The sequence below is a fragment of the Aplidium turbinatum genome, chromosome 8, assembly GCF_918807975.1.
Source record: "Aplidium turbinatum chromosome 8, kaAplTurb1.1, whole genome shotgun sequence".
Lineage (NCBI taxonomy): Eukaryota > Metazoa > Chordata > Ascidiacea > Aplousobranchia > Polyclinidae > Aplidium > Aplidium turbinatum.
In genome coordinates, this window is record NC_137479.1 from 25,561,375 (window position 1) to 25,589,116 (window position 27,742).

Sequence of the window (27,742 nt, forward strand, 5' to 3'; positions counted from 1 at the left end):
AATCCTGATAAAATGGTTTATAAACTGTTGCGGCGTAAAAAACTGCGATCTGGCCAAAAAACTAAAACTTACACAATGAACAAAATCCATCAAATGTTGTGGAATATCACAGTCTTCACATCGAAGAATCAATCGTGAAGGTAAATATTTCAATAAACAATAATGAAATGCTTTTAACAAACGTGCATATTTGAATAAATCCAAAACATAAAGATCCCACAAAAAGATTGTCATTGTGGGAATCGCATTGTTTTACGAACTACTTTATTAAGCGGATATTGCAGAATTATTCCGGAATTGGTACTGTTTTCAAAATAATTTTTCCGTGATCCGCCTATAATATTAATTGGTAAACAATAAATTAGTGGCATAAAATGCGCTCCACCGACTGATTCATTGAATTTTTATACTCGGACTTGAAAAGTTTTTATGAGAGCTTGATCTTGGCCAGGAGTTGGCAAGTTTTTTCTTCCAAAGTGCCGTTTTGCGTCAGTTTCCAGCAGATATGGTTGGTTTTGAATCTTTATCCTCGGACTGACAAAGCCTTAAATAGGTTGTTCCTGGTAGTTTCGCATACTTGTAGAGGCTCTTGACGCAGGGCGGGTTACCGAGATTGACAGAGTGAAGTTTTCCGATTGTTGAAGTGTTGTTGCCAGGGTATTATTCCATTCACTAGGTGCCGCTGAACAGAGGTGGGCACCGGCTATTTTTAAAGTAGCGCGCTACCGCTACCCGCTACTACAAGCATATAATAAACAAAGAAATACTTATTAAAGATTTTTGAAATTTAAGAAACAAAATTATTTCAAAACCTTTCTGCATAAGCACAAAAATGATCTTAAAAAGACCTGGAGTGTCATAAATAGTTTGCTTGGAAGGAAAAAACCTAAAAGTGACTACGGTACCCCATTAGCATTAATGGTCAGGTAGTAAATGATACTTCACAAAAATGCAATCACTTTAATGCATATTTTGCTTCTGTGGCAGAAAAATTACTTGAAAAAATTCCCCATTCTGCTGATCATTTTTCCAAGTATCTTCCAAATTCATCACCCAAATCAATATTTTTAAAACCTGCAAGTTTTGAAGAAATTTACGGATTTATTAAATCTTTGAAACCAAAGTTAAGTTGTGGTACTGATGGCATTCCAGGCAAAATTTTAAGGCATACCCCCGATAACATAATAAAAGTACTAACACATATTTTTAACTTATCTTTGGTACATGGTGAGTTCATAAAAGCATTTAAAATCGGTAAAGTAGTGCCAATCTATAAAAAAGGAGACCCAAGCAATTGCAGTGACTATAGACCAGTTAGTCTTTTGTCTTGCGTCTCAAAAATCTTAGACAAAGTCATGTACTCAAAATTACGGCCAATACAGAAATGCAAGAAGTTGTCAAATGGCTTGTAGCAAATAAATTATCACTCAATGTAAACAAAACAAAATACATGGTATTTGATACTAACAGTTTACGTGCGAATAAGTGTAAGCAAATCTTAAGTATAAATGATCAACCAATTGAGAGAGTACAAAATATCAGTTTCCTTGGCCTGACTCAATTTTTGATCTGCTTTGATCTGCTTATACCAGTCTTTAATTGAAAGTAACCTGAGGTATTGCATTACGATTTGGAAATATGGCAACGAAGGACTTATACAAAACTTCAAAAAATCTGTGACAAATTTCATCGTATTTTCCGTTCAAACAATGATAGTTGTAGCCAGATCCCGATATCAATTGAGCAATTGTTCAAACTGGAAATTGGTGTTTTCGTGTTTACATTTCACAACAATTTAATACCAGATTGCTTCACCAACCTTTTTAAATATGTCAAAGAGGTTCACAGCCTGTCTACAAGAAACCATGATAATGATTCTCTAAACATTTCATACTTCTCAAAAACGCTTACTCAACATTCAATAGAATTCACAGGTGCGAAAACATGGAACGAATTTCCTTCTTCAATTAGAAAGACTGATACAAAGTCACTTTTTATTCACAAACTAAAACAACATTTAAGCAAAATGGACACGCAATAGAAAGACAACGTAGAAAGGCTTTTTTGCATTCTTGTGAAGATTTTAGTGGAAATCCGAAATTATTTACAAAAGATTAGGCTTACCTAACAATAATATCGATTGCTTGTGCTGTACTTTTATGTTTGTAGATATTAACAGCAAACGCAATACTCCATAATCAACACGACACGTCGCAAAAGGAGATGAGAGCTTCATCAACACCATCAGGACATCTACCAGCTCATCCATTCCATCACCCACCAGGACAAGAAACAATAACTGGATATCAAACCTCAATCGTCTTAGGCTACTGTGTGATGTGCAGTCTAACCATAGAAAGAGCTCAACACCTGCTCTCCTGGGCCACATTGAAACGGGCTTTTGCCTGAGGATGGGTTTCTTTTATGTCCGGTTTTCTTTCTCCATCCTATTATTAATATTATGACTGCTCATCCACATCAATATTGAAACTAGCAAATTCAGTTTACAACACTTTTCATTAGGCTGTCATTCATTACGGTACTACATGTGTGCTTCTCTCTGTTTTTGTTTTATTTTTTGCTATTTGTTTTTTTGGGTTTTGTGGCCGTGCTAACTACTGATATATAGCCTACTACATAATTTTTCATTCAGGCACGTTTTAAACCTGTCAAGGTTTTGCCACCTTTTCCTGTTCGTTAACGTGCTGGTAGGTTTATATCGATTTTTGTAGTTAGTATTTTTTTCGTCCCGGACGCGTTAATGACGAAAAATACATTGATTGATTGATTGTTTACACTGTCATTTTAACGTCTTTATCGAAAACACATTATAAGGGAAATTTACTGTTAGGCTACGCATCTTTCAAAATCACGAGCATTGCAAAATGAGAATCACTAAGTCCTGCCCGCTTTGGCTTAAGCACATCTTTTCCAACAGAGAAAAATCTCTCCACCGCAGCAGTGGAAGGAATGGAGGTGTTGTATATAATTAACAGATGTTTTAACTCGGTATTCAAAAAGCTGAAGGACTTGCTCCTGTCCGAAAAAGGCGTCCACAATTGTTGTTTCCTTCTACACCGACGTTTCACTGGATGGCGCCAACGCACCAAAAAATTTATCCTCGGAGTCATGGCTGGTGTTGGTGTCACTCTTCTCGGTATCAACCTGGCTTGATGTCCCCCACAACAGTCAAATTACACCTGTCTTGTATAAGTCGAAGTACAACAGTCGCATTACATCCAAAAGACCGAAACTTTGCATTTAAACCGATTATAACAGTAGGCACTTTAACTTTACCCACTCGTCGAAAAAGCGCAGGCCTACTCGCAATTCAGCTGATTTCAGTCATGTGACTCGACACGTGATATTCTGATCGAAAAAAATTTGATACAAAGAAATTTAACTGAATGCTTCGCCACGACCATTGTTGCCTAATGGTTAGGGCAGAGGAGTAGTAATTTCGATTTCGTGGGTTCGATTCCCACCCTCTGCTAATACTATTTTTTCTACTGCAACTGAACTGAGTGCAAGAAGGATCTTAATGACTGCAATCAATGGAGTTTATAAGGAAAATTGTGACTAAAACACAAAGCAATTTCACATTGAAAAGCATGCACTCTTCGACGAGTGGGCAATGTTAAAGGGTAGCCACTTTAACAAGTCGAAATTCTGCCACTAAACTTGACTAGAATGAAACCGCCAACCAATCATAAGCTACGGTTTAGCCTAAGTGACGTAAAAAATGGCGAAAAGAAGATGATAGAACGCAAATTAAGTGATGGATTTTTTGTCAGCTGGTTGGCTTAGGGGTTAGGGCTAGAAAGTAGTCATTTCATTGACGCGGGTTCGATTCCCACCACTGCTATTGTTCTTTTTCTTCTGTAATTACCAAATAAAGTTCAAAACAAGCATTAACTCTCTGGATGAGTGCTAGAAGGATCACAATTGGACGGTAGCCTCTTATAACATGTTCTGATTGGTTGGCGGTTGCATTGTAGTCATTCGCAGTGGCAGAATTTCGACTTGTTAAAGTGGCTACCATGTTAAAGTGCCTACCGCTTGACCACGCCGGTGTTGCCAAAAAAACGATTATTTTATATTAAAAAGTAGCGGGTAGCGGGAGTGCGACTGAAAAAAAGTAGCGCCTTTCCCAATACCGCTACTTTGGAAAAAGTAGCGCCGCTACTGCATCCTCTACTCCAACTAAAAGGTAGCGCCGCTACCGCTACTTTTACCAAAAAAGTAGCGCAGCTACAAACGTAGCGTGCTACTGCCCACCTCTGCCGCTGAATGGAGAGCATTCCTGAAATGCGTTGCTCAAACGCACACCATGAAAGTCGAACCGCAGCGCCGCGTGATCTTGAGCCGGCGCGTAACCAATGAGCTAACGGTAATATAATCAGCAAGAGCTACAAAAGTAACCTGGCCTACGTAGTTTGGAGTATTCCTGAAAATATAAATCAGAACACCAATATTAAAAACGGCAGACATTTTAACTTTTTTTTTCTGTTTTATTATGAAGAATAGAAAAATCGTAAAGCTAAACTACCAACAACTATGCTTTAGGTTAAAAAATATGCTGCAACTTAATAACCAATCGGCACTACAAATGTGAAGCAACTTGTAAACAGGGTTGGAAGTAGTTAGTCAAAAAACAATGACTATTTCACTATTCGATAGTGCCCAAAAAAGCAATGACTTTCCGCTATCGATATTTCAAAAAAACCAACTAATCGCAATTACTAAAAATATTGTACTTTATAGTATTTGCATAATATGCAAATTACAAATTATACTATGCAAATTTTTGCTTTTTTAACCTATTTTGGTCGTTTGCTGTTGGTTTTAGTTGGAGTCACTGGTCGTTAATTTTATTTAACGACCAGTGATGTCAGGTTGTTTTCTTTGAAACAAGCAAGTGAATCTAAAAAACAAGCCCAAAACAGGCAAATCAACACAAAAACAAGCCCAATAATTTGCAATCAATACCAATTAGCATAAAGCACTCAGTTTAGCAGTTTAAAATTTTCAATACAACCTTTGCAGTCCATACATCACGTTCATTTATTTCAAGAATGACATTTGTTTACGCCATTCCAATGCAATAATTATCTTGAAAAGAAGGGTTACAATGTTGACTGCAATAAAAACCTCGCAATTTCAGTGTCAAAAACAAGTTAAAAAAAGTTTGACTGCCAAAAAACAAGCCCAAAAACAAGCAACCTGCAAACTAAAAAAAAAACTTGCACGAAAACCGCAAGGTTGGCAACACTGTTAACTACTCTCACTGGCGGTAACGCCAAGAACATCACACAACTAAGGCGAAAGAGCCATGTCCGTTGAGTCCTGGACTCCTGTCTTTGTCATGAGTTACCAAGGGGGGTGGGGGGGACTTATGTACCAGTCCCAGGTATACAAGTTCTCTCATTTTCGCAAACCATCATTTTTCCCGATTAGTTTTCTTTTTTCAATTTCTCTTTCGCCTGATCGAGTTGTGTGATGTTCTAGGTTTTTCCCTCACTGGCATGGTTTTTCTGAACTGTGTTGTCGCAAAACTTTCTTTAATCCTTTAAAGTTTGAAAACCGGAACGGGATTAGGTCGGATAGTAATCTGAAAACTAAATCTCGTAAATTCGTTTTGACGACGAAGTGAGTGATCAACAAAAAATGATTCAGCAGTTTTCCTACATATCGATTAGTGAAAAACGAATAATGATTTTGTTGCTTGCATAAAAAAGCAGTGAATAACACGCATTCGATATTTATTTTTAAAAGGAATGGGTATAAGCATTCGAAATTCAGAAAGCAACGAATAATGCTATCGAATAGACCGATCCATCGCCTATCAACGCTCAGCCAATCAGAGCGAAGGAGAGCAAGCTATCTTTCCAAGCCCACTATCTAGCATTGCTTTTATGCAGTTTCCGTCACATTTATGCTGTGATTTTTTAGAAGTAGAATTTTCTTCTGCGGTACTTGCAGGTTTGACAGCAAATACCTATTTGAGATGTCTTAAAAAACTTAAAATCGTAAACCTGCTGCAAATAGTGCTTTCTAAGACACAGTTTAACTGGGTTGTTAGAGCCATGCAGTGTTATCAATGGTTTGAATAGTTGATCATATTTTTATAGAAGAAGTTATATAGCCTGGATGGTGTGCTGTGCTGCAACTGCTACGTTGTTTGTTTGATTTGTTACAATTCACTGGAGTGAAAAATTAATCTATAGGCCAAATCTTTTAAATGAAACCCACTTTTTAGCCTGCAGAGTCAAAAGTGGCTGATTTTCCAAAGATAATTTCAAACATTTTTCTTTGCATTCTTTGTATTTAATGGCACTTGTGGCATTTTACATCAAAAAATTAAACAGGGTTTTAAATTGCACGTGACTTAAACCAGTATAATATGCAAACAATTCACTAACAGGAGAATTTAAAATGGATCTTGCACTAATAAATGACCCTTCTTGCAATTGTAGCAAAAGAAGAGATTGCGATTCATGTTGCAATTTTAGAGCACAACGTTCTTCTTTCAAAGCTTGATTTTCAGTTATCAGCTTACATGATGCATTATTGCATTGCATAATAATGATGCAATGAACAGTGAATGAGATGACTATGTAGGCTACAAAAGAAGCAAAAAAGTATTTCAAAAGCACAAAACATTAGCCTAGTAGGTTATAATTATCCATGACATCTCATTTAGTCATTTTGCAATGGGTTGGGCTATGGTTTATTTCTTGATTTGTATGAATTAATTAGGCTACTGGTAGCTTACGGTAGGCTACTAGGCCACCATTGGTATTATATGTTTCAGTTCATTTTTTTTATCTTATGCAACCATTGAATTTAAACAACCATAGTTTACAGGCTATGCTATTCATTGCAGAATCATGTAAGCTGATAACTGAAAATCAAGCTTTGAAAGAAGAACTTTGTGCTCTAAAAATGCAACATGAATCACAATCTCTTCTTTTGCTACAATTGCAAGAAGGGTCATTTTTTAGTGTAAGATCCATTTTAAATTCTCCTGTTAGTGAATTGTTTGCATATTAGGCCTATACTGGTTTAAGTCACGTGCAATTTAAAACCCTGTTTGATTTTTTGATGTAAAATGCCACAAGTGCCATTAAATACAAAGAAAAATGTTTGAAATTGTCTTTGGAAAATCAGCCACTTTTCACTCTTTGCAGGCTAAAAAGTGGGTTTCATTTAAAAGATTTGGCCTATAGATTAATTTTTCACTCCAGTGAATTGTAACAAATCAAACAAACAACGTAGCAGTTGCAGCACAGCGCACCATCCAGGCTATATAACTTCTTCTATAAAAATATGATCAACTATTCAAACCATTGATAACACTTGTTTCTCTGGGCAAGAAACTTGACGATAATTGCCTCTACCCAGTGATCGATATCGAGTAATGGGTAGTACCAAATTTAAGTCATAAGTAGAGTAGACAACCGGAAACAGACATTGCCGTCGGCTGCAGCGTGGGTCAGGTGTACATCGGAAGGCGTACACCGATGCATAGCGCTCAAGTCCGCTTTCCCGCAATACAGGATAAAGATAAACAAACAAACAAACTGCATGGCTCTAACAACCCAGTTAAACTGTGTCTTAGAAAGCACTATTTGCAGCAGGTTTACGATTTTAAGACATCTCAAATAGGTATTTGCTGTCAAACCTGCAAGTACCGCAGAAGAAAATTCTACTTCTAAAAAATCACAGCATAAATGTGATGGAAACTGCATAAAAGCAATGCTAGATAGTGGGCTTGGAAAGATAGCTTGCTCTCCTTCGCTCTGATTGGCTGAGCGTTGCTAGGCGATGGATCGGTCTATAGTGACAACCAGTGGTTGCTTCCAACCCTGGTTGTAAATATGTAGCTAGTGGGCTATTATATTCTTGTTCTTTTTCTCTATTCTAGACGAGGCTACAATTACCAATGCACCTGAAAATAAAACATTGAAATGGTAAGTATAAAGTTTCTAGTATAAACATCATAAATCCTTAATGTACGCTGCTCACCAGCTTTGTGACTTCTGCTTTTAAACGCTCTTGCAAATTTTTGATATTGCAGGGGTCTTAGTTTTTTTTTATAGAAAGTTTAATAATCCCTGATGACAGCAGAACCTCTGCTGGCGTAACTATGCTTCGATGATACAGAGGTAACGAAATAAGCCTCAAGGAATTGTTGTTCGTGAGTTCGAATTGCAGAATTTAGAACACCAATTTTTTTTGAATGAATAGATTTTGAAGTTGGAAACAAAAATAATGTGTTATGTATCAAAACTTATTTGTGCGGAGGTATATAAAGCACTTTTATATTCAAAGAAAACGGCAAGTAGCCTAATTACGTAATTTAAAATTGGCAAATTTCAACAATATGTTTACGATTGTGGAACAAGTTGTTCCGGGTGAACTCATGATAAACTTATGGTAAGATTTCGTCACAGAGGTGAACTGCGGAGATACTGAATAGTTGTTGCTTTGATGTTAAGAAAATCAGCGCTTTGACGTCATAATGTAACGTTTTGCTAAAGTGGAGAAAATTGAAAGCGATCAACCGCTAATGAACAGAATCAGTGTTGAAAACTGCGGGTGGAAAGGTTATTGGGTAGAAAACGATTCATCAATTATTTTTGTTCACAAGTGAGTTCCTCAAAAAACGCAAATAGAATCACTGGTGAACGCTGCGGGAGAACGATTCATGAACCACTCCTGCTCACAAGTGAGTTCCCCAGAGAACGCAAATATTGTAGGAGAAAAACGTTTTGCACAAGGTTGAAAACAACGGATATTCATCACGGGTCCCTACAATATATTAGGGTTGAAAGATGTTACTTTCACCTTCAAACAGGACTGCAGGCTTTCATCCGTCAGGCGGGAGCGATACTTGGGTTTTATTAAGTTCATGCTTGAGAAAACCTGCTCACATAATTATGTTGATCCAAAAATAGACAAAACACCAATAGCATAGCCTACTTCTTCATGTTAGTATAAGTGTCTGGAATTGCATTCCATGTTTCGGGAACAAGCTTGTCGAGTGCGGGGAGGTCTCCAATATCGGTCCATTTGTGTTCTTTAGCGAATATGTATTGAATTATTATTATTATTATTATTACTTATTTGCGTCAGACAAAGTTGTCCATATCCAAAACAAAAACAACAAAATAATACACAAACTACAAATGCACAAAGGTCACAGAGAGCCACTTTGGATGCCGTCGGTTTAAAAGCTCACTGGCCTAAATGGGTTATCTACTGTTACAAATTTACATACAATGAGCGTTGGAAGAATTGAAAGTATTCAGAACGATAAAAACAATCAGATGACAGTAGGTCTGATATAAAGCGAATTGAGGAGTGAATGCAACGGTTGATAAACGAAAACATGTTTTTACTCAATAAAGCATCAAACGTTGTTACATTATTCATTGCTTGATGTTCACGGGCACTGACATAACGAGGCAAGTTGTGCAATATTCTAAAAGAATCATTGTAAGCAACACGTAATCGTTTTATACTGGAAGATCTAAACTTGCTCCACAACTGGGATGCGTAAAAGGACATACAATAAGAGCGAAAAACAATGTTTTTTACAGCGGGTGAGCATTTAACGAAATGACATTTTGCACTGTTTGCAGCACAGTACTGAGAGCGTACCTGCCTTGAAATATCAGTTTCATCTGAGAGAGAACTCTCAATAAATACACCCAGGTATTTTACAGAGTCTGTGAACACAATTTCAGATTTCCCTAGATGTAGCAGGGGAGCACGTGAAAGATACAAGTTTTTTGGCGAAAATAACATACCAAATGACTTTTTTGAATTGAAAGTAATTTCATGTTCAACAGCATACTTGTGGGCTGTGGCAAACATCTATTAAATTTTGTAAGCCACACAAACTAGGCGAGATGCAGCAAATGTCATCAGCAAACATAATATGATTTAGACAAGAGTTGCCAACATAGCAACCAACTTTTGTTTTATTGAGCTCATAAGAAAGCTGATCAATATACAGTATACTGCAAAAAGATAGGGGCTTAAAACCCCACCTTGCCTGACTCCATTGGACACATTAAATGATTGGGACAGGTGACCTCCCCACCTCACTTGCATGGTTTGTTTACTATACCAGTATTCTAATAAGCGAACAAAATACATAGGCACATTGCGTGTGATAAGCGTTTTAAACAATAAATGATGATTGACTTTGTCGAAGGCTTTTGAAGCATCCAAAAAGACAGAATATACAGGAGTGTCATGACTGATATAAGAGGACACTGCTTGTTTTAATAAAAAAACACTCATGTCAGTACTATGGCCAGACTTAAACCCAAATTGATTGTCACTGGTATTCAAAAAAGGCAATAGATGATTCAAAATAAAACGTTCAAACAGTTTTGAGATTACTGTAGCTACAGCAATAGGTCTATAGTTACCTGAATCTTGAATGTCGCCATTCAAATTCTTTACAATTGGCACTAAGACATTGACAATTGATTGTTCGTTTCGAAGAATTCAGTTTTCCCTTTGGGTATTGGTTTCGCCAATGTCAGGTAGGCTACATAGTACATAGCCTACCTTATGTGAATTGGTTTACTGTATTTAGGTGCAAATGATGCCGTAAGAATAACACAACTGTACGAATAGTAGCACACATTGTATGAACACTGTTTAGTTTATTATGTGCGAGTGGAAATAAGTATATAAGGTACGCATCTGTTAGGCACTTGCCTTGGTCTCATTTGTTTATTGCAGTTATCGTCAGCCTTCACCTTGGCATATCAATCAATATATTCAACACTTCAACTGGCTTGGTTGTGCATTGGAGTCCAGAGGAGGCTGACGCATTTAAAATATACACTGACAGGCTTGTAAACTGCTGACACTCTCATAGCATCTGACGTCAACCACAATCACCTCTTTACCAATACTGTAATAAGCCTACTACAATAGAACAATATGCAACAAACATTGGTATTGATGTGAAAACTATTAGGTGATTTGACTATTGAAGTATTAAACTGCACGTACCGAACTCATCAACAACAAATAGTGTATAGTGACTCTTCAAAAAGACAAAAAAAATTTTTCTCTTATAGGGCCTACTGTAATTTTGTAACCGCTGGCACCAAATTTCGGAAGTATCGTCACTTTGAATTGAACTTAGAATTCTTGTATTAACTGTTTACTCCCAAACAAATATCCAAGAGAAGTGTCTAATCTGTAATGCTGCAACCCAACAAGAAACAACAGTTTTTTTGGTTGTTTGGTTTGAATCTTTACCCTCGGATTGACAAAGCCTTGATTGGTTCTTCCTCGTAGTTTCGCATACTTGTAGAGGCTCTTGACGTAGGACCGGATACGGTACCGAGATTAGAAGAGTGAAGTTTTCCGATTGTTGAAGTACTGTTGCCAGGGAACTATTCCATTCACTAGGTGCCGCTGAATGGAGGGCAGTCCTGAAATTGCGTTGCTCAAGCGCACACCCCGAGAGTCGAACCAGCGCCGCGTAATCTTGAGCCGGGTGCGCAACCACTGAGCTAACGGGGCGGACGAGTGATTGTAAGATACAACAGACAATGTAAATATCTACATTCTACAGTGTATGATTACTTGGTACCAAGAGGGTGATCTGTGCCTTCTGATTGAATTGATCAAAACCTGTCATCACATTGTCCGCAACACGACACCGCGCATCTAACATCGCAGCAACAGCACACAATTTATGATGAACAGCAACAATTATTAAAAACTAAAGGAAGGCATTGACAAACCAATGTTAACATTCCAAGTGAAGTACAGAAATATAGACTCCCTTAGAACTTTATTGCGGAAACGTTGAAAGCTTCTCTTTGTGACTAAAATACCGGTTGCTTATGTGTATTGCTATGCGTTATTAAGTGAAGCAATAAATTACTTGGCTATGCAAAACTGATCAGCACTACGTGCAACAAAACACTGTTTAAAAAACATCTTTGATTGCACCTAACTAAATTTACACGACGCTGCAAGAATTTAAGCATTGTGAAAAACAAAAGGAAATGTGCCTGGTTAGACCATACTGACACAAACAAATCGTTTATCGCACAACCCAGAAATACTTCCAAATGATCGAAAACAAATGTGCACGATTACCTAACCTTGAAACAGATATAGCACGAAGAGAAACAGAACGATTTCAAGGAATTCAACAAATATTCAAAACCTTGGTTTTAGGATTTTTCTTTTTGATTGTCAACTTTTCGCCGAATACTTTGTATTTGCCACAAAATACTGGACTTGCTAGTGCCACCTCGTGATTGATACTGCTCGACGGAATTTTCAAAATTCCAAACTTTAGTCACGTCATCGTGAAAGTGTTCGCTGCAAAAAGAAATGATAAAAAAACATAAAAAAATTGAACTGCTTTGTCACCACACCTCGATCATGTCAATAAGACCTTACTTTTGATGACTAATGCCAAAAAGCAAACAACCGTTGTCAATCATCAATACGCACCTTATCTTTCGCAGGTCGCACAACGCCACTTCACTTAGTTCACAGCCAAGTTCTTCAGCTTTCTTAACTACTTTTCCAGAAAGGCTGTGCGCTTCTCGGAAAGGCACCTTCACATAAAAACATACATATTAGCTTACAGCAGACAGTAGCGAGCGAGATTTATACAGGTTTGTGGTTAATTGTTCAGCTTCATGTTTTATTTCCAACCCCAAGCAAAAACGATATCCGTGACTTGCCATAACATAGCAGGGGTGTGGAAAAATCTAAATTCCATTCACTCGGTTTATACAATATGTCCTGTAGGCTGCATAGTGCATGTATTACATAATACAATACTGTACAGTGTACATGTAACTAACTTTGTAGCGCCTCGGTTATAACGAGCATTTTGGATCAGCAGCATAAGTCAACATACATACAAGCTTACTTTCTTTCTGACAAGGTAGTATGCCAGGTCAGTGGCAAGCATGTCCATGCTCAGGGCTCCGCGCATGTTTTTTTCATTTATTGACAGAGTCGATATTACACCAGTCGCAATCTGCAATCAGTGTTGTGATCATATTGGTCAAGCGTTCAGTGTTGTGAGAGCACAAGTAACAAACTTGATTCCCAACGAGTTTAATTTAGAATTTCAGATCTCACCCAAGCCCTGAAGAAAATTATAACATCACAAAAAAACACGGAATGAAGTCAACAAGGAAGAAAAGGGATGAAGTATCTTACGACAGCTGTCAAACCCACAACACTCCTTGATATGCACGACTCGGTTACATGTCTTGTAATACAAATAAATTGATTTTCACGCGAGTCAGTTCGATTTTAAACAGCAAAAAAATCGATTTCCATCTGCTAGGATCCAGATCATCTTCGGTTCAGCTTATTCAATAAAAAAAAGGAAAACAAAAGTGAAAAATGAAGCGTGAAACAACGCAGGAAATTATCCGATTGGGGTATGTAGTAAATTCTTTAGTCACTCATAAAACACGAAAATATGCCCACTAACAGGTGTAAGTGATCTAAAATTCTAAACTAACCTGTATCATCGCACTGACAGCATCGCATACTTCAAACAAAGCCGTCTTGTCTTCTTGAAGGTCCTTGTTGTACGTGCTGGGAAGTCCCTTCATTGATACCATAAATCCAGTGCACTAAAAGCAAGCATACAAATAGAAGTTAATTGTGGAGTTCGCGGGAGCTGGGCTAGCATCACAATTTCAAAGTATGTTCAAAAGTAGATTTTTTGATGCAGTTGCAGCAAGCAACTCCAGCAATAGCACAAACAATGTGAAAAAAAACGCGATTTTTACGTATTCGTAATTCTTCTTCTGAGCCAAGTTCGCTTTGAAAACAATAAAACAACAGAACATACTGGCACAGAATAGCTGCATTCCGTAAAATTCAAGAGAATTAAACCAAGTTAAACAAACGGATATACTTTGCCTATGATCGTGCCGGTTTTTCCACGAATCAGTTCCAGGCTGTCTGGGTTTTTCTTTTGCGGCATGATGCTGCTACCTGTGCTGTAGGCATCAGATAGTTGGACAAAAGAAAACTCCTTCGTGCTGTAGATGATCAAGTCTTCTGCTAACCGACTCAAATGACAACAAGCTTGCGAAGCCCAAAAAAGAACTTCCGCTGCGAAAGAAATTCAAAAGATAATCAACCGTTAGGAAGACACTGGACCTTCGTTCTGGACAAGCAATTAGCAACAGAACAGTTGTGCTTCAACTCTATAGTACATGAATATGTAACGTACCAACGGTAAACACATCCCTTACCTCAGCAACTACTAACAAGTTACAACAAAACGTAAGGCTAACAACAAACGATGATTTTACACAAATGTGATGCACTAAACTTATAAAAGAGTATTCCAAACATTGATTCAGCGTCCATTGGCGGCTGAAAGACGTCTACACCACACACTGCAGACAAACAGACTACGAATTTATCCAATGGGATATAAACCTTAATAAGAGCAGTGACGATTTTTAGTATTTTTAAAATTCAAAATTAAACGATCAGAAAATAGAAATGGATGCTGTTCGACCAACAGCCAGCCAATGATCAGCAACTAAATATTCACCAATAAAATCTCTGTTTCCTGTGGCGTCCAAGCTGTTAATGCTGATAGAATCAAAACCTAAATCTTCCGCCAGACTATCGCGATCGATTTGGAAAGGATTACCAGCCAAAGCTCCACTACCCAATGGCAACGTATTCACCCGACGCTGTATTTCAGAGAGAACTTCTAAATCTCGTGCCAATGATGTCGCGTAACTCATCAACCAATGGCTCCACCTTGAAAATAAATCATCCTATAGAGAACAGGCAATCAAAATATATAAAAATTTGACATCTGATGGTAAGTCTATAGATATCTATAGGAAACTGATTAGTTGACTACGGAACACACTAGTTGTTACATTAAGCATATTCAAAAGAATTCAACTAGAAGCTAATAATAACTTTGCTTAAGGGTTTAGGGATTTGGACAATGATTTTGAATTTAACAACGTCTGAAGTATCGCTGGTTTTGCAAAATCACTTTGTGTTATCGGTGTACAACAAGAAATAGGTTTCTGGTTTGTCTTATCTGCAGTCAGTATCAGTCTTTTTACGTTGATTCAACATCCACAGACGTTGAAAAAAGGCAGATACGCTCACTGGTGTACCGCTTGATGCATCAAAAAACGGTCTGGGGGTTGCTTTTATTATTGAATTATGGTAATAATTCGGCGCTAAAAATAAAAAAGTCAGTTATACTGAAGTCTCACAAACGTGTCAAACATATAGAAAACCGCAGTGTTGAATGACAGAATAGTCAATTCTGAAACGACATTGCGTGAACAAGCCTTTTTTGAATCTCTCTGTAAAATTGTTGTGCGTTCGTCGCAGCATGTTAAGGCGGAAGGAAATCCGCTCCGTTTTGTATACACGCATCTGTCGTAGCGCGTGGTAATGTTTACAATTAGAGCTTCATAGCCGTCAATACAGCTGTTACGCATACAATCTCAATGTTGTTGCTCTTTTATGAAGCAGCAAAATATGATATTGAACAGCAAGCGTGCCTAAAAATAGCCTTGAGTTGGTACAATCGAAGAAAGCAAATAAAATGAAAAGGATCTAATAAAACTGCAACCTATGACATTTAATTAAAGAAGGGAGATTTTACAATTACTCGTTCTAAAATAGATGCAACTCAGCTGTCGGCAGGATGTTAAAAAATGAAGACATTTGCAATATTTCTCTCACAAACTGGCCCAGTACTCGTCATGACTAATTAGGATTAAAGAAGTAGAATTGCATTTCATTGTTTCGTATTGGAAATTTGGAATAAGTTTTTATTGAAAAATTTCGTAAATAAAATGCGTCCAAAACAAAACATGCGTCTACAAACTCAGAAAGCACCTTAAAACAATAATATTGCTCTATGTATCTGTTCAAATATAATAGCAAAGTCCTTTGTATGCAGCACATAAGCTACGACAGGTTGAACGGCATTACCTGATTGGCTGCGCTCTCTGCAGATGAGTATACCCAGGCATTAGAACGTCTAACTCTTTTTCTGCGCGATTGATTATGCTGCGTATCAAAAGCGACGTTTTATCTTTCAACGAGTCTATTTCTGCACGAAGCCATATTCTCGTGTCAGTAACAACCTGAGAAATAAAATCAGCAATGCGGAGTTTAAAAGAAAACATGTGAAGGATGATTTGATAAAAATGAAATTAAAAGTTGAAAATGCCAACCACATAGAGAAATGGAGGAGTCGCCGTAGACAACTGGTCGACCCTGATGTTTCGGAATGAAGACCAAGCAAAATCGAAAGAGAGTGGAGTTTGAACTTCTTGTACTTTAAGTATCGTGACAAACCACAGTGCAGAACATTTAACCAAAGCTAGCGATACAGAGATCGACGTCATCTCGAATAAAAATTTTCTTGAACATCTATACTTTAATGATCTAGAATTCTAGATACATAATTCGATAAGCTCTAGCGCAGCGTCGCCTAATCAAACACTACGATGAATGGACTTTTTCATACAAAACATATAATGCATCCTTCTTTATATACCGGAACACTTAATTAAAATTTTAAATATGCATGATATCTTCGCCTAAATATTACAAGTAGCCTACCACTAGAGAGTGGTCTTCAGAATAATGGTCTTCTTTTTGTTAGCAATGAATAAACAGATTAATCGAATAATTACCTGGTCATTTCTGCTTCTTCCAGTGTGGAGTTTGCCGGCAATGCCGCTGCCGATGATTTCAGTGAGCCTTCGTTCATTTGCTGTATGAATATCTTCATCACTAGACACGATTTTAAACTCGTCGTTACTCCATTCTTGGGCTACTGCATCAAGACCTAGAAAGATAGAAAAGCCGATGTTAAGTATGAGCCTCAATCTGTTGCATTGTTAGGTACAGAGCTTTTAGAAAGTAAGACTACCACATGTGTGCTTTTGAAGTGGCGCATTTATAATGATTGCTAGTTCCACATTACTGCGTCTTCAAAACAATGTTGTTTTAAGACGTTATTCGCTGAAAAATTGTTGTAATGTAAACAGCTGAAAGATCATTTTCTGCAAATTTTGAGATTATTTTTCGAATTTAATCTCAGCAAAAAAATAGCGCTTTTTGAGTGTAAAACTATAATTACAAACCAGGCCTCACAGTTTTGTGTTAGGCCTATAACTAACAAAAACTTTGATCACCTGAGTGAATAGCTTTTAGTTCGTCATCTGTTATTAAATTGATTTTCTGAAGTGCTGCAGCATACGCTTTGCTTCCTTCGATGTCAGCCTTCCACATGCGTTTGTCGTAACTTATAGACGCGTTAAACTTTTCCATCAGCGCATCCGTGGCGGCATCGAAGCGGCCACCCCATAGTTTTACTTCCTTTAAATGTAAATTATTGTATCAAACCGAATGTTTTCTTTTTAAAAAGGAACTAACCTACACTCTTGGCAATGTAAAGAAATGTAGGCTATATCGTCTTGAAAGACATTTACACACGACAATGACTTGGTCTCAAAGCACAAAATCTTTCTGTTTAACTGCAACACAACTACAACCCCAACCTTTTTTTCTTGCGACATCACTATGAAGTGGTTCAAGTACTTTCCTAATAGGTAAGAATTAATTCACTTTGATACTGCACAAAAATTCTGAAAAACATTAAAATTAATTTACAAAAGTCATATACATAAAAACTATGCAGCTTTATTTAATTTTAATCCAAAAAAAATTACAAATAGCCGACGATATAAATTTTGCTTGCAAGTTTACAATTTGTGCAGAACTTCTATTAAACCAACTACAATCTGCATGTTGCAGTCACTGTGTTACTTGTTTAAGCTGACTGTCTTAGAAAAGAAATTGTCCAGTGTCTCTGCCTTGTTTGCTGGTTTTAAAAGTCTAATTGCTCGATAGCCATATGAACACGACATTGTATCGGGTAAGAACTTATCGGTGTAATCATATTTAACCCAAATAGAGTACTTGATTCTTAGCTAGAAAAAGTATCATAATTGCTAGGTTGATGTGTATCGCTATCATCGGTTTCCGCATCAGCAGAAACTGTTGCCTGCTCTTTTCTGTCGCCTAATCATCATCGGATAAAAAATCTAACGGATAAAAAATTCTAACGGATAAATTCTAACGAAAGGATCTAACAGATAAAAAATTCTTCACGGAGTTTACGACAGAAAGTTTCCTTTGGCTGAAATTTCGAGTGAAATTTAAATAATAAAATGGAATTTCAAGTGAAAAAAACGCAGTATCGCATTTGAAAATGATAGAATGACAGAGGTTGATCTGGTGGAGGGTCCAGTGGGAAAGGTTACTCGTGATGAAGTGGTGGAGGCAATGGGACAAATGAAACTGCATAAAGCAGCTGGTCCATCAGAAGTGAGCGTAGAGATGATAAAAGCAAGTGGAGAGTTGGGAATTGAAGTAATGCTACAACTTAGCCAAAGGGTATTAGATGGAGAGGGAATGCCGGAGGAGTGGAAGCATAGTATTGTTGTTCCACTGTTCAAGAGAAAAGGGGATGTGAGAAGTTGCAGTGCATATAGAGGTGTAAAACTACTAGAGCATGGAATGAAAATTGTGGAGCGAATACTAGAAAAGAGGTTAAGAACATTGGTGAAATTAAATGATATGCAGTTTGGATTTATGCCAGGAAAAGGTACAGTGGATGCTCTGTTTATATTGAGAAGAATGCAGGAGGAATACCGAGAGAAGCAGAGAAAACTATATATGTGTTTCGTCGACTTAGAAAAGGCATTTGACAGAGTACCAAGGAAAGTGATGGAATGGGCAATGAGGAAAAGAGGTATACCGGAGGTATTAGTGAGAGCTGTGATGTCTATGTATGAGGATGCAAGAACAAAAGTGAGAGTTGGATCAAATTATTCAAACGAGTTTTCTGTGAAGGTTGGTGTACACCAGGGATCAGTTTTGTCACCTCTGATATTTGCTATTGTGGTTGACGTTGTAACTGAAGGAGTGAGGGAGGGCTTATTGAGTGAAATTTTGTATGCAGACGACCTGGTCTTGACAAGTAATAGTATGGAGGGAATGGAGAGAAAGTTTGAGAAATGGAAAGAAGCATTTGAAACCAAGGGTATGAAGGTGAATCTTGAAAAAACAAAAGTGATGGTGAGTGGAGCAGAAGGAACAGTTGTTGAGAGCAAAGTAGATCCCTGTGGAATATGTGGCAAGAGAGTGATGAGAAATTCAATGCAATGCAAGGAATGTGGAAAGTGGGTACATGCAAGATGTGCTAATGTCAAGAGAGCCGCAACAAGATTGGCGAAGTGTTTTGTTTGTGGGAAATGCAGTAAAGGAAGGAATGAAGTGGAAGGCCATGATGATGAGTTCTTCCATGGCATCGAAACAGTGACAGACTTCTGTTATCTGGGTGATCGGATAAATGGAAGTGGTGGATGTGAAGCAGCGGTGACAACAAGGGCAAGATTGGGCTGGGCAAAGTTCAGGGAATGTGGGGAAATGCTGCATGGCAGAAAATTTTCACTAAGGATGAAAGGAAAAGTATATCGGAGCTGTGTGCGGCTTGCAATGCTATATGGTAGCGAGACATGGGTATTGAGAGAGAGTGAACTGGCAATCCTGAGAAGAACGGAAAGGTCAATGGTGAGAGCAATGTGTGGGGTGAAAACGAGAAGGGAAAAAAGGACTGAAGAATTGTTGGATATGCTAGAGATGAGAGAGACCATAGACCAACTGGCAAGGGCAAATGGAGTAAGATGGTATGGACATGTGATAAGGAGGGAGGAAGGAAGTTTTCTTAGAAAGGCACTAGATCTAAAGGTGGATGGGAAGAGGAAACTCGGTCGTCCAAGAAGAACATGGAAACAACAAGTGAAGGATGAGTTTAAAAAAGTCGGACTGAAGGAGGAAGATGCAAGGGACAGGGTGAAATGGAGAAAAGGGATTAAGACAATTGCTGCGCGGAAACAATCGGCCACCCCCACTAGTGGGGAACAAACCGACGATGGATTATGATGATGAGAATCATCCCGTTTTCTTCATTATGATAACACAAAACCACAAGCCTCACAACAGATGAAATATATGGATGTAAATCGGTTGTCATTCAAAACAGTATTTTTCGAATTGGTGCGCTATGATTTCTGTGTACAACTGTACACAGGTTAGGCAATTGGTGATATGGCCTACCGTATATTTATTGATTTTACATCTTCGTCTTTTTGGATTTAAAGTTAATAGCTCGGGCGTCAATAAACAGTTTTATATTGTTGAAGATTTACGAGTAATATAATTATGAGAACCATCAAATTACTCAAAAAAAAACTAAGAAATACAATTGGACAAAGAAGTGACAAGTACACAGATTAGTATCACTGCACACATAGCAAATAACAATAGCCGAGTGTGAACAACAAAGACTATAGGGCTATAGGCTATTAAGTTTTACTGTAGCCCATGTATTTAACCACTCATGAATAATTTTGCACGCAAGTGATTGCAATAAGATACTCGCCATCAAAAACCGTTATTGTTGGGTTGTAAGCTTTTGTTGGATAGTGGTAGGCACAAAAAAGCTACAACAAAAACAAAGTTATAGCAAATGGGGAGGATTTCATGAAGGTTTTTTTTAAATTATTCAGTTCAAAAAATTTCCAGTGTTCTTACACATTATTACTTTCTAATTTGATTAGCAGTGGTGCTTAATTTGCTGGAGTGCTAACACACTTTTTATTTGTAGCCTACAAGATACACCATATGGTAGCCTATTCGTTTCAGAGTTAAACGTCGCAAATGTTCATTGACCAACTTCCACAACACCAAATTCGTGTTGACATCCTCCACAGTTCTGTACGGACAAAAATGCCGGACTAAAGCTCCGCATTCTCTCAGGACAACTCTCAAAAACCTTTTTGACTCCACAACAATCACAGATTGAACCGTTGCGTTCAAATATACAGCAGCACAATGACACTGAAGCTCGCTTCGTATAAACGTTATAAACGTACAATGCAACAAACCAGAGTGAATTTTCATTGCACTTAGTTACCTCACTTTGTACAGAAATCTTCCTTCATTATCATAAAAAGTTATATTGTCATCAGTTTTAACCACCATGTCTTCCTCTTCAGCTTCAGTTTGGTCATGCTCTTCTGCTTCAACATCTTTTATCTCATCGCTATCAGACATGAGGTCTTCTTCATCCTCCTCTTTTGGATCATTGCCTTCGTCATCAAAATCAAACAACTCATAATGTTCATCAACTAATGACTCTTGTTCAATAAAATCTTCAAGATCTTCTTTATGGGCAAGCTCCATTTCCAATTCTTCGCTGGTTTTATCAAAAGGTTTAAACCAAGGATTGCTTTTTATTTCTTCATCAACATTACGAGATGGAGGTAACACAACTTTTGTGTTAAGTTCTGGTGACAGGTTGGTTTGGCCTATCTTCACAAGAGCGGTTTTATTTCGATACCGATCAACTTCTTGATCATAGAGTTCGATGTCTTCAGTTGATTGCTTTGGTCTACTCTTCAAGATGTTTTCAATTATCTGAAAACAAACAATCTGTCAATAACAATGGTGCAACGACCTCTGCAAAGCGTTCCATAGGACTGTGTTAGTAAATATAGAAAAACGTGTGCTTGTCTCGTTCATTTAAAGATGCATATGTTTACTGTGTAACACTTGAAAACTATTTCGCAACAGCAGCAGTAAACATACACTTTTTCACTTCACAAAACTAAAACTCAACCTAGGTATTGCATACACTTTTTTGTTTGAATGTTGAGTGAAGAAAGCTAATACCTCAACCAAAAATGAAAGTATGTATTATTTGTCTACGTTATTTATGCATAAAGTTGAGTTGAACTGAATGGTTCTTAGCAAATAAGTTCACTTAACAACACTTCAAAACTATTGTAATGCACTGATAAACGTATGCTTTGTGTAAAACAGAAATGATGAGTTTTCTTAGCCCATGCTTGTGGTTATGAAGGAGCACAGTGAAACAAGGAGTAAAATAACTGCACATCAACTATTTTGTAAGTTTACATTGACATGTATATAATAGCTGTAGAAAATTGGTTGAAAGACTCAAAGCGATGTCTTTCTGTAAACAATACATTACTTGAAAGGGTATGGTCACAGAAATTAATACAATATTTCCTTATAGGAATGCATTAGGACAAAATTACTTTGAAACAAAAAATGTTAAGGTGAAAGAAAACACTGAGGCTTGCATTCTTCATACATCAGTATCAACACCAAAAGACTTTGCCAAATAAGAATGCGTCCACAATTCCGGATTTTGGTCACGAAGGAATCTGATGTGCTGCATTTGATCAGTAGTGAAGACCCGGGGAGTTGGTTTCTTTTCCGTCCGTTCAGCTTTCCATCTCTTGTACTGATACGAATTTCTTCGCTTGCGAGCTTCACTTGAACAAAAAAGTGGTAGTATGATGTTACTCTCACTTATTTTTACTATCCAATTAAAAATGCAATGCAATAAACGGCTAAAAGCACCAAAGAAATACAATGTAATGAACTTCTCATAATAATTAGGCTGTTAAACCTCTTTTTTATGTTTAAAAGCCAGCAAAGGAAAAGGTGAGCTCATACCCGGGTAACCATAGCCTCAGAAGCTATGACTACGTATATAAAAACTATCTGTTTATTGCAAATATTGTAAAAAATGATTGAAACAAAGATACTCTTTCAAAATAAGCCTACATAACAAATTTTATGTAAAAGAATTATTTTTCAATCAATCATTAATTAAACTGATTAAAAAAGTTTAGGATCCGGTGAATCATTAATTATATCTTACTTCAATAAAGATGCTTCAAAATCAACTTCATCCAAATTCAAGTTAGACATTGACTTTCTGTAAGTTTTTTGTAAATGTGATTCAACATAGCTGGTGTCAATGTGCGGTCGATATTGTTTGATATATTGATTATAAAATTTATTTTTCTTCTTTTGGTGGATTGAACTGCAGTGAAACTGCGAAGCTTGAACAAATCTATATCTTACCATAGATTTAACTAACACAGAAGACCATTGATTAATTTTAGACATTTTTCTTGTGACATCTAAAAATAGAAATTTATAGGTACAGAAAAAATTGTTTAATTGTATCAGCCATTTGCCAGACATTTTGATATGATTATCCAATTGATACGTTTAACCAATTTGCTCAAGAAAAGGAGTTTATTGTGATCAGGCATTATTGGTGGAAATGTGCATGTGCTAACCCGGTTGAATCGTGCTTCAGAACTGTGTGGTTTAATCCTACAACTGTTTGCAAGTCTAATTGCACTCAAAGGAGTTTATTAGTGCTTTGTTACAAAACACTTTGCATTGCCAGCGATCGATTGTACAATCAAAGCATTTTCCCGCAAACTGCAGCAATCATTTATCTTTAACAATTTCTGTGAAGTCACCAGATGAACTTTGACCACCTGCGTGTTTGTTCCAAGCATGCTAATTCTAGATCTGTTGCAGGGTGATTATTTCCATAGTTCGTTCTTTCGCCTTTATGAAGTTTATCTGTGCAAAGATTAGATCTTTGTGGCACGATGTCTTGCACAATGCACATGAAATCAAACCAGGATTACAGCCGCTTGTTTTTCTATTACTTGCATCCATCTGTCTGGTGACCTTAATTTCTTTACTTTGCTTTTGCTCGTGACAAACAGTTATGCGAAAGAAAAAAGGGTCATTCTTGATTTCTTTTTATCTATTAAGTATGTATAATACAAAATTATGCACATTACCTACCGGTACATCCTAGATAGGTATAGTATAGGGTGGGGTGGGGGAAAGTGGGTAGAATTTGCAATGTAATGATCTATAAAAAATTTCTGCTACCAAGATTTTTTCTTTTTTTTTATGGATTATAACATTAAGGCATTCACCTACACAACCAACAAAAAAATATTAAAAAAAATGTTTCACAGAAGTTACAATGACAATTTTTTTTTTCCTTTTTTGTATACCCATTTTACCCCAGTTTGTGGGGTAATGTGGGTGTACCAACTATTTTTCCTTCTAAGTAACCAACATAAACTCATATCCTCCATTTGGCCTTTCAATGTGGTAAAGTGGGTATACAACAATGTATAAAAAAAAAATCAACAAACTGTGACAACACAGAACCATGCTCTTGTTTGATCAAATATGTCTATCAAATTGTATTTTGCGAATTTTTCAAAAATCCTTTTGAAACCATGGAACAACAACTCCATCTGAATTTATGACTCGTGCATTTAAAATAAACAACCACTGCCAAAGTACAGTACATAGTCCCCAAACCCAAAAATGTTCTTCAAGCGAAGAGAAGCAACAAAATGCAAGCCGGCTTAAATTAAACAGTTTTTTCATTCGGTCTAAAGTAAATCACCAGTCACCACAAGTGAGCATTCAAATTAAATTTTAGTTCTCCCCCTTCTAGTTGGAGTTGGTGGCTGAACAACACCAAAAACATTTTGTCTATTATTTCCACAACTTTGTTCTGTGTAAATGTGAAGAGACCACTGGGAGTTTTTTTCAATCTTCTTATGACGAAGAAAGTTGATCTTAAGCAAGTCCTCCTCAGCAACTTCCTCAACTTCTCCTAAAAAATTTCGATCTTCATAGGTAACTACCACCCAGTCCAGAATCTTCAACTTGGTACTGGTGTGATACCTTCCATTTTTGTTTGTAGTCATAGTTTATTTCTGTTTTGTTCATTATGTATAATATGCATCACACATCCGTCGTTTTTTTCCCCAAAACCTGACTCATCATTTAAAAAAAGATCTATTCTTGATTATGGAGCACTTTCTTTTGACGGCTTTCCTTTGACCTTTTGGACTTTCTTTTGACCTCTTTTTATTCTTGGCTTGTTTCTGCACCTTTCTGCGAAACTCTTCAGTCTTTAACCTGTGTAAACTTTGAGGCAACCTTAAAACTTCTCCAACTTTAGCCTGCACACTTTGTTTGAGAAAAGTTAGAGATATAAATGCTTCTAAATGCAATAGCTAACTTATCACTCCATCACAAGAGTGCACTCAGAGACAGAGAGTGAAATGTCTTTGTCACTCTGTAACACGATTTATAGTACTAAAATCATGTATACCCCATTTACCCCATATCAAAATTCACTTCTACTCACTTTACCCCAAATTTTTTCACTTCTTGTAAAAAAATATAAACAATACTAAAATAAATGATACCAATGGTAAATGGTGGTTTCAGTCATTGACAACAACCTGACATCACAACTTTCACAAAATATTCCAAAAACATTAAAGTTTTAGGAAGTTCAAAATATGCACTTATTTTTACTTTCTCACCACAAGAAAATGTGAACTTAAAAACACCCTGAAGCACCCAAGAATATGCACTGAGATTTCAGTCACACATAGTCTTGGACATGACTTAAATATTTACCAAAACTTTAAACAATATATTTTCAAAGTATACGGCTATTTAAGTTTTTTTAAATTATACCCACTTTTCCCTAGACCCCACATTACCCCACCCCACCCTACAGGCCTCGAAATTTGTACCTTTTTCCGGCGGTCAAGCATGTCCTACCGGACTGGCCCTTTCAGCGGACATTTAATGTCTCAACCGGACATATTTTTTACATGTAGATTTTGCACAAAATCACACTACAGTATTGTGAAGTCGTGTTTGTAGAAAGAAGATTTTCTACAACAGAATAACTCTGCAATGGTTGATGGCTTAATTAACCGACCCTGAAGTATACTGGAGCAGATTGCTAGCAAATAAATCAGTGCGTTAATGACAGTCGTGTAATGACGCAATAAACACAATTGAAAACAACAATCCAAATTTCCTTATTACAAAAGCAACTACGATCACTTATTCCGTGGTTTTCGCATTATAGAATCGTTGTGCCAAGCGATTACTGCCGGCGCGGGGTTGTAAATCTCCATGTCAGGACCGTCCAGACAAATGCGCATTAGTGACTCAATAGTGTTAGCTATTAACTAACTAACTAACACAATAATGTTAGTCTAATACCCTCCCTTCTGTGCAGAAATTCTATTTCTATCAGTATCAGCGTGAATAAGGTCGCGTGCGGAACCCAGCTGAGACTTGCTTCTCTGTGACGTTTCTTTTTAAAGGGCGGGGAAACCCAAATTAACTTTGCGAGTTTTTTGTTTCAGCGTGATGTCATTGTGTACAACATGCGTTTTAGCAATAAAAAAATCCAAATTTTGTTGCCCTCGTCTCGCTAGGGCCGCTTTTGTTTGATACCCGTTTGCGAGGTCTCGTTGCGCATCAAGCTGTGATTCTGTTCGCTGTGACGTCACAAGGTACATATAGTTGTGGCCAAAAGTTTAAGACCAGACTTGATTTATGACGATTTTTGCATTACTTCAAAATACTGCATCAGATATAAGATGATGCATAAAGATGATGCAACTGAAACAATATATGATGCAGTATTTTGAAGTAATGCAAAAATCGTCATAAATCAAGTCTGGTCTTAAAGTTTTGGCCACAACTATATGTACCTTGTGACGTCACAGCGAACAGAATCACAGCTTGATGCGCAACGAGACCTCGCAAACGGGTATCAAACAAAAGCGGCCTTAGCGAGACGAGGGAAACAAAATTTGGATTTTTTTTTTGCTAAAACGCATGTTGTACACAATGACATCACGCTGAAACAAAAAACTCGCAAAAAGTGAATTTGGGTTTCCCCGCCCTTTAACAAAAGATCAATGTAACGCAATAATCCTAATTGGTAAAATTAGAATACATATCCTGCCGAAAAGTTCGACAACTTTATTTCAAGGCAACATTGCAAGGCGTTGAAATGATGTAAAAATGGCTACTTTTGCCATCAGCTCGTTAACCACGCCACTCTAATGGGATCTTTAAAGCAATTGCCTGTACTATTATTGTTTCAGCTCCGTATTTGTTCGCGTTAAACGGTTATAGGCAAATTGTTCGTAAGCAATTGTTCGTAAAGCAATTGTTCGTAAGCAATAATTGTTAGTAAAACAATTGTTCGTAAACTGTTTTTCGTAAAATGAAATCCGTAAAACAATTCTTCATAAAGCAATTCCTTCGTATACATCAAATTTTAACTGCATGCACGAAAAAATGCTTTAGGAAAAATTGTTCTAAGAAGAATTAGTTTTACAAACAATTGTTATTACGAACAATTGCTTACGAACAATTTGTCGGACACCGCGTTAAACAAACAATTGTAACAATTCAAATTTAAAATATATTTTTGCTGCATTAGCTCTATTTTTGTCAAGAATTTTGCGGCGGTCATTTATGACCGACCAATGAGTCGGCTTCGGCAGACATTCAAGGTCATTCCGGAGGTCATGTCCGCCATGACCGCCGGAATTTCGAGGCCTGGTATATATAGGGCATAGGCCAACAATGTCAGAAATATTTTAGCTCTTTCCAGTAACTGGCAACTTTCAAATAACCACACATGTGCATTGCATTGTCAATAGCATTCTAATATTGCTTAACTGCAATTGTACACCTAATGACACTGTATCATGAGCCAGAAATGAAACCTAACATAGCATGGGTCTATCATAGATGCACTCTATTTTTACTGTCAAGGAGTAAGTTTGATGGCTGCAAAAATTAACAATACTTATTTCAAGAAAATAGTTTTATCACATGTATTATTTAAGAGTTTTAATTTTGTGATTTTCTTAATGCTGCC

At 37.1% G+C, this 27,742-nt stretch overlaps 2 protein-coding genes across 2 annotated transcripts; both read right to left on the bottom strand.

Moving 5' to 3' along the window:
- Window positions 1-8,699: 8,699 nt before the first annotated feature.
- Window positions 8,700-21,097, bottom strand: LOC145775062 (argininosuccinate lyase-like). The gene is made up of 11 exons (XM_082586259.1): window positions 21,077-21,097; window positions 17,595-17,681; window positions 17,229-17,412; window positions 16,725-16,879; window positions 16,015-16,169; window positions 14,594-14,808; window positions 13,943-14,142; window positions 13,542-13,655; window positions 12,935-13,045; window positions 12,508-12,614; window positions 8,700-12,372 (listed from the first exon to the last, which is right to left on the bottom strand). Exons 2-11 carry the CDS (start codon window positions 17,610-17,612, stop codon window positions 12,222-12,224), a joined length of 1,410 nt encoding a protein of 469 aa, XP_082442385.1. The 5' UTR covers window positions 17,613-17,681; window positions 21,077-21,097; the 3' UTR covers window positions 8,700-12,221.
- Window positions 17,680-23,109, bottom strand: LOC145775063 (uncharacterized). Its single transcript, XM_082586260.1, has 3 exons — window positions 22,856-23,109; window positions 22,280-22,463; window positions 17,680-21,579 (listed from the first exon to the last, which is right to left on the bottom strand). Exons 1-3 carry the CDS (start codon window positions 23,104-23,106, stop codon window positions 21,073-21,075), a joined length of 942 nt encoding a protein of 313 aa, XP_082442386.1. The 5' UTR covers window positions 23,107-23,109; the 3' UTR covers window positions 17,680-21,072.
- Window positions 23,110-27,742: the final 4,633 nt, after the last annotated feature.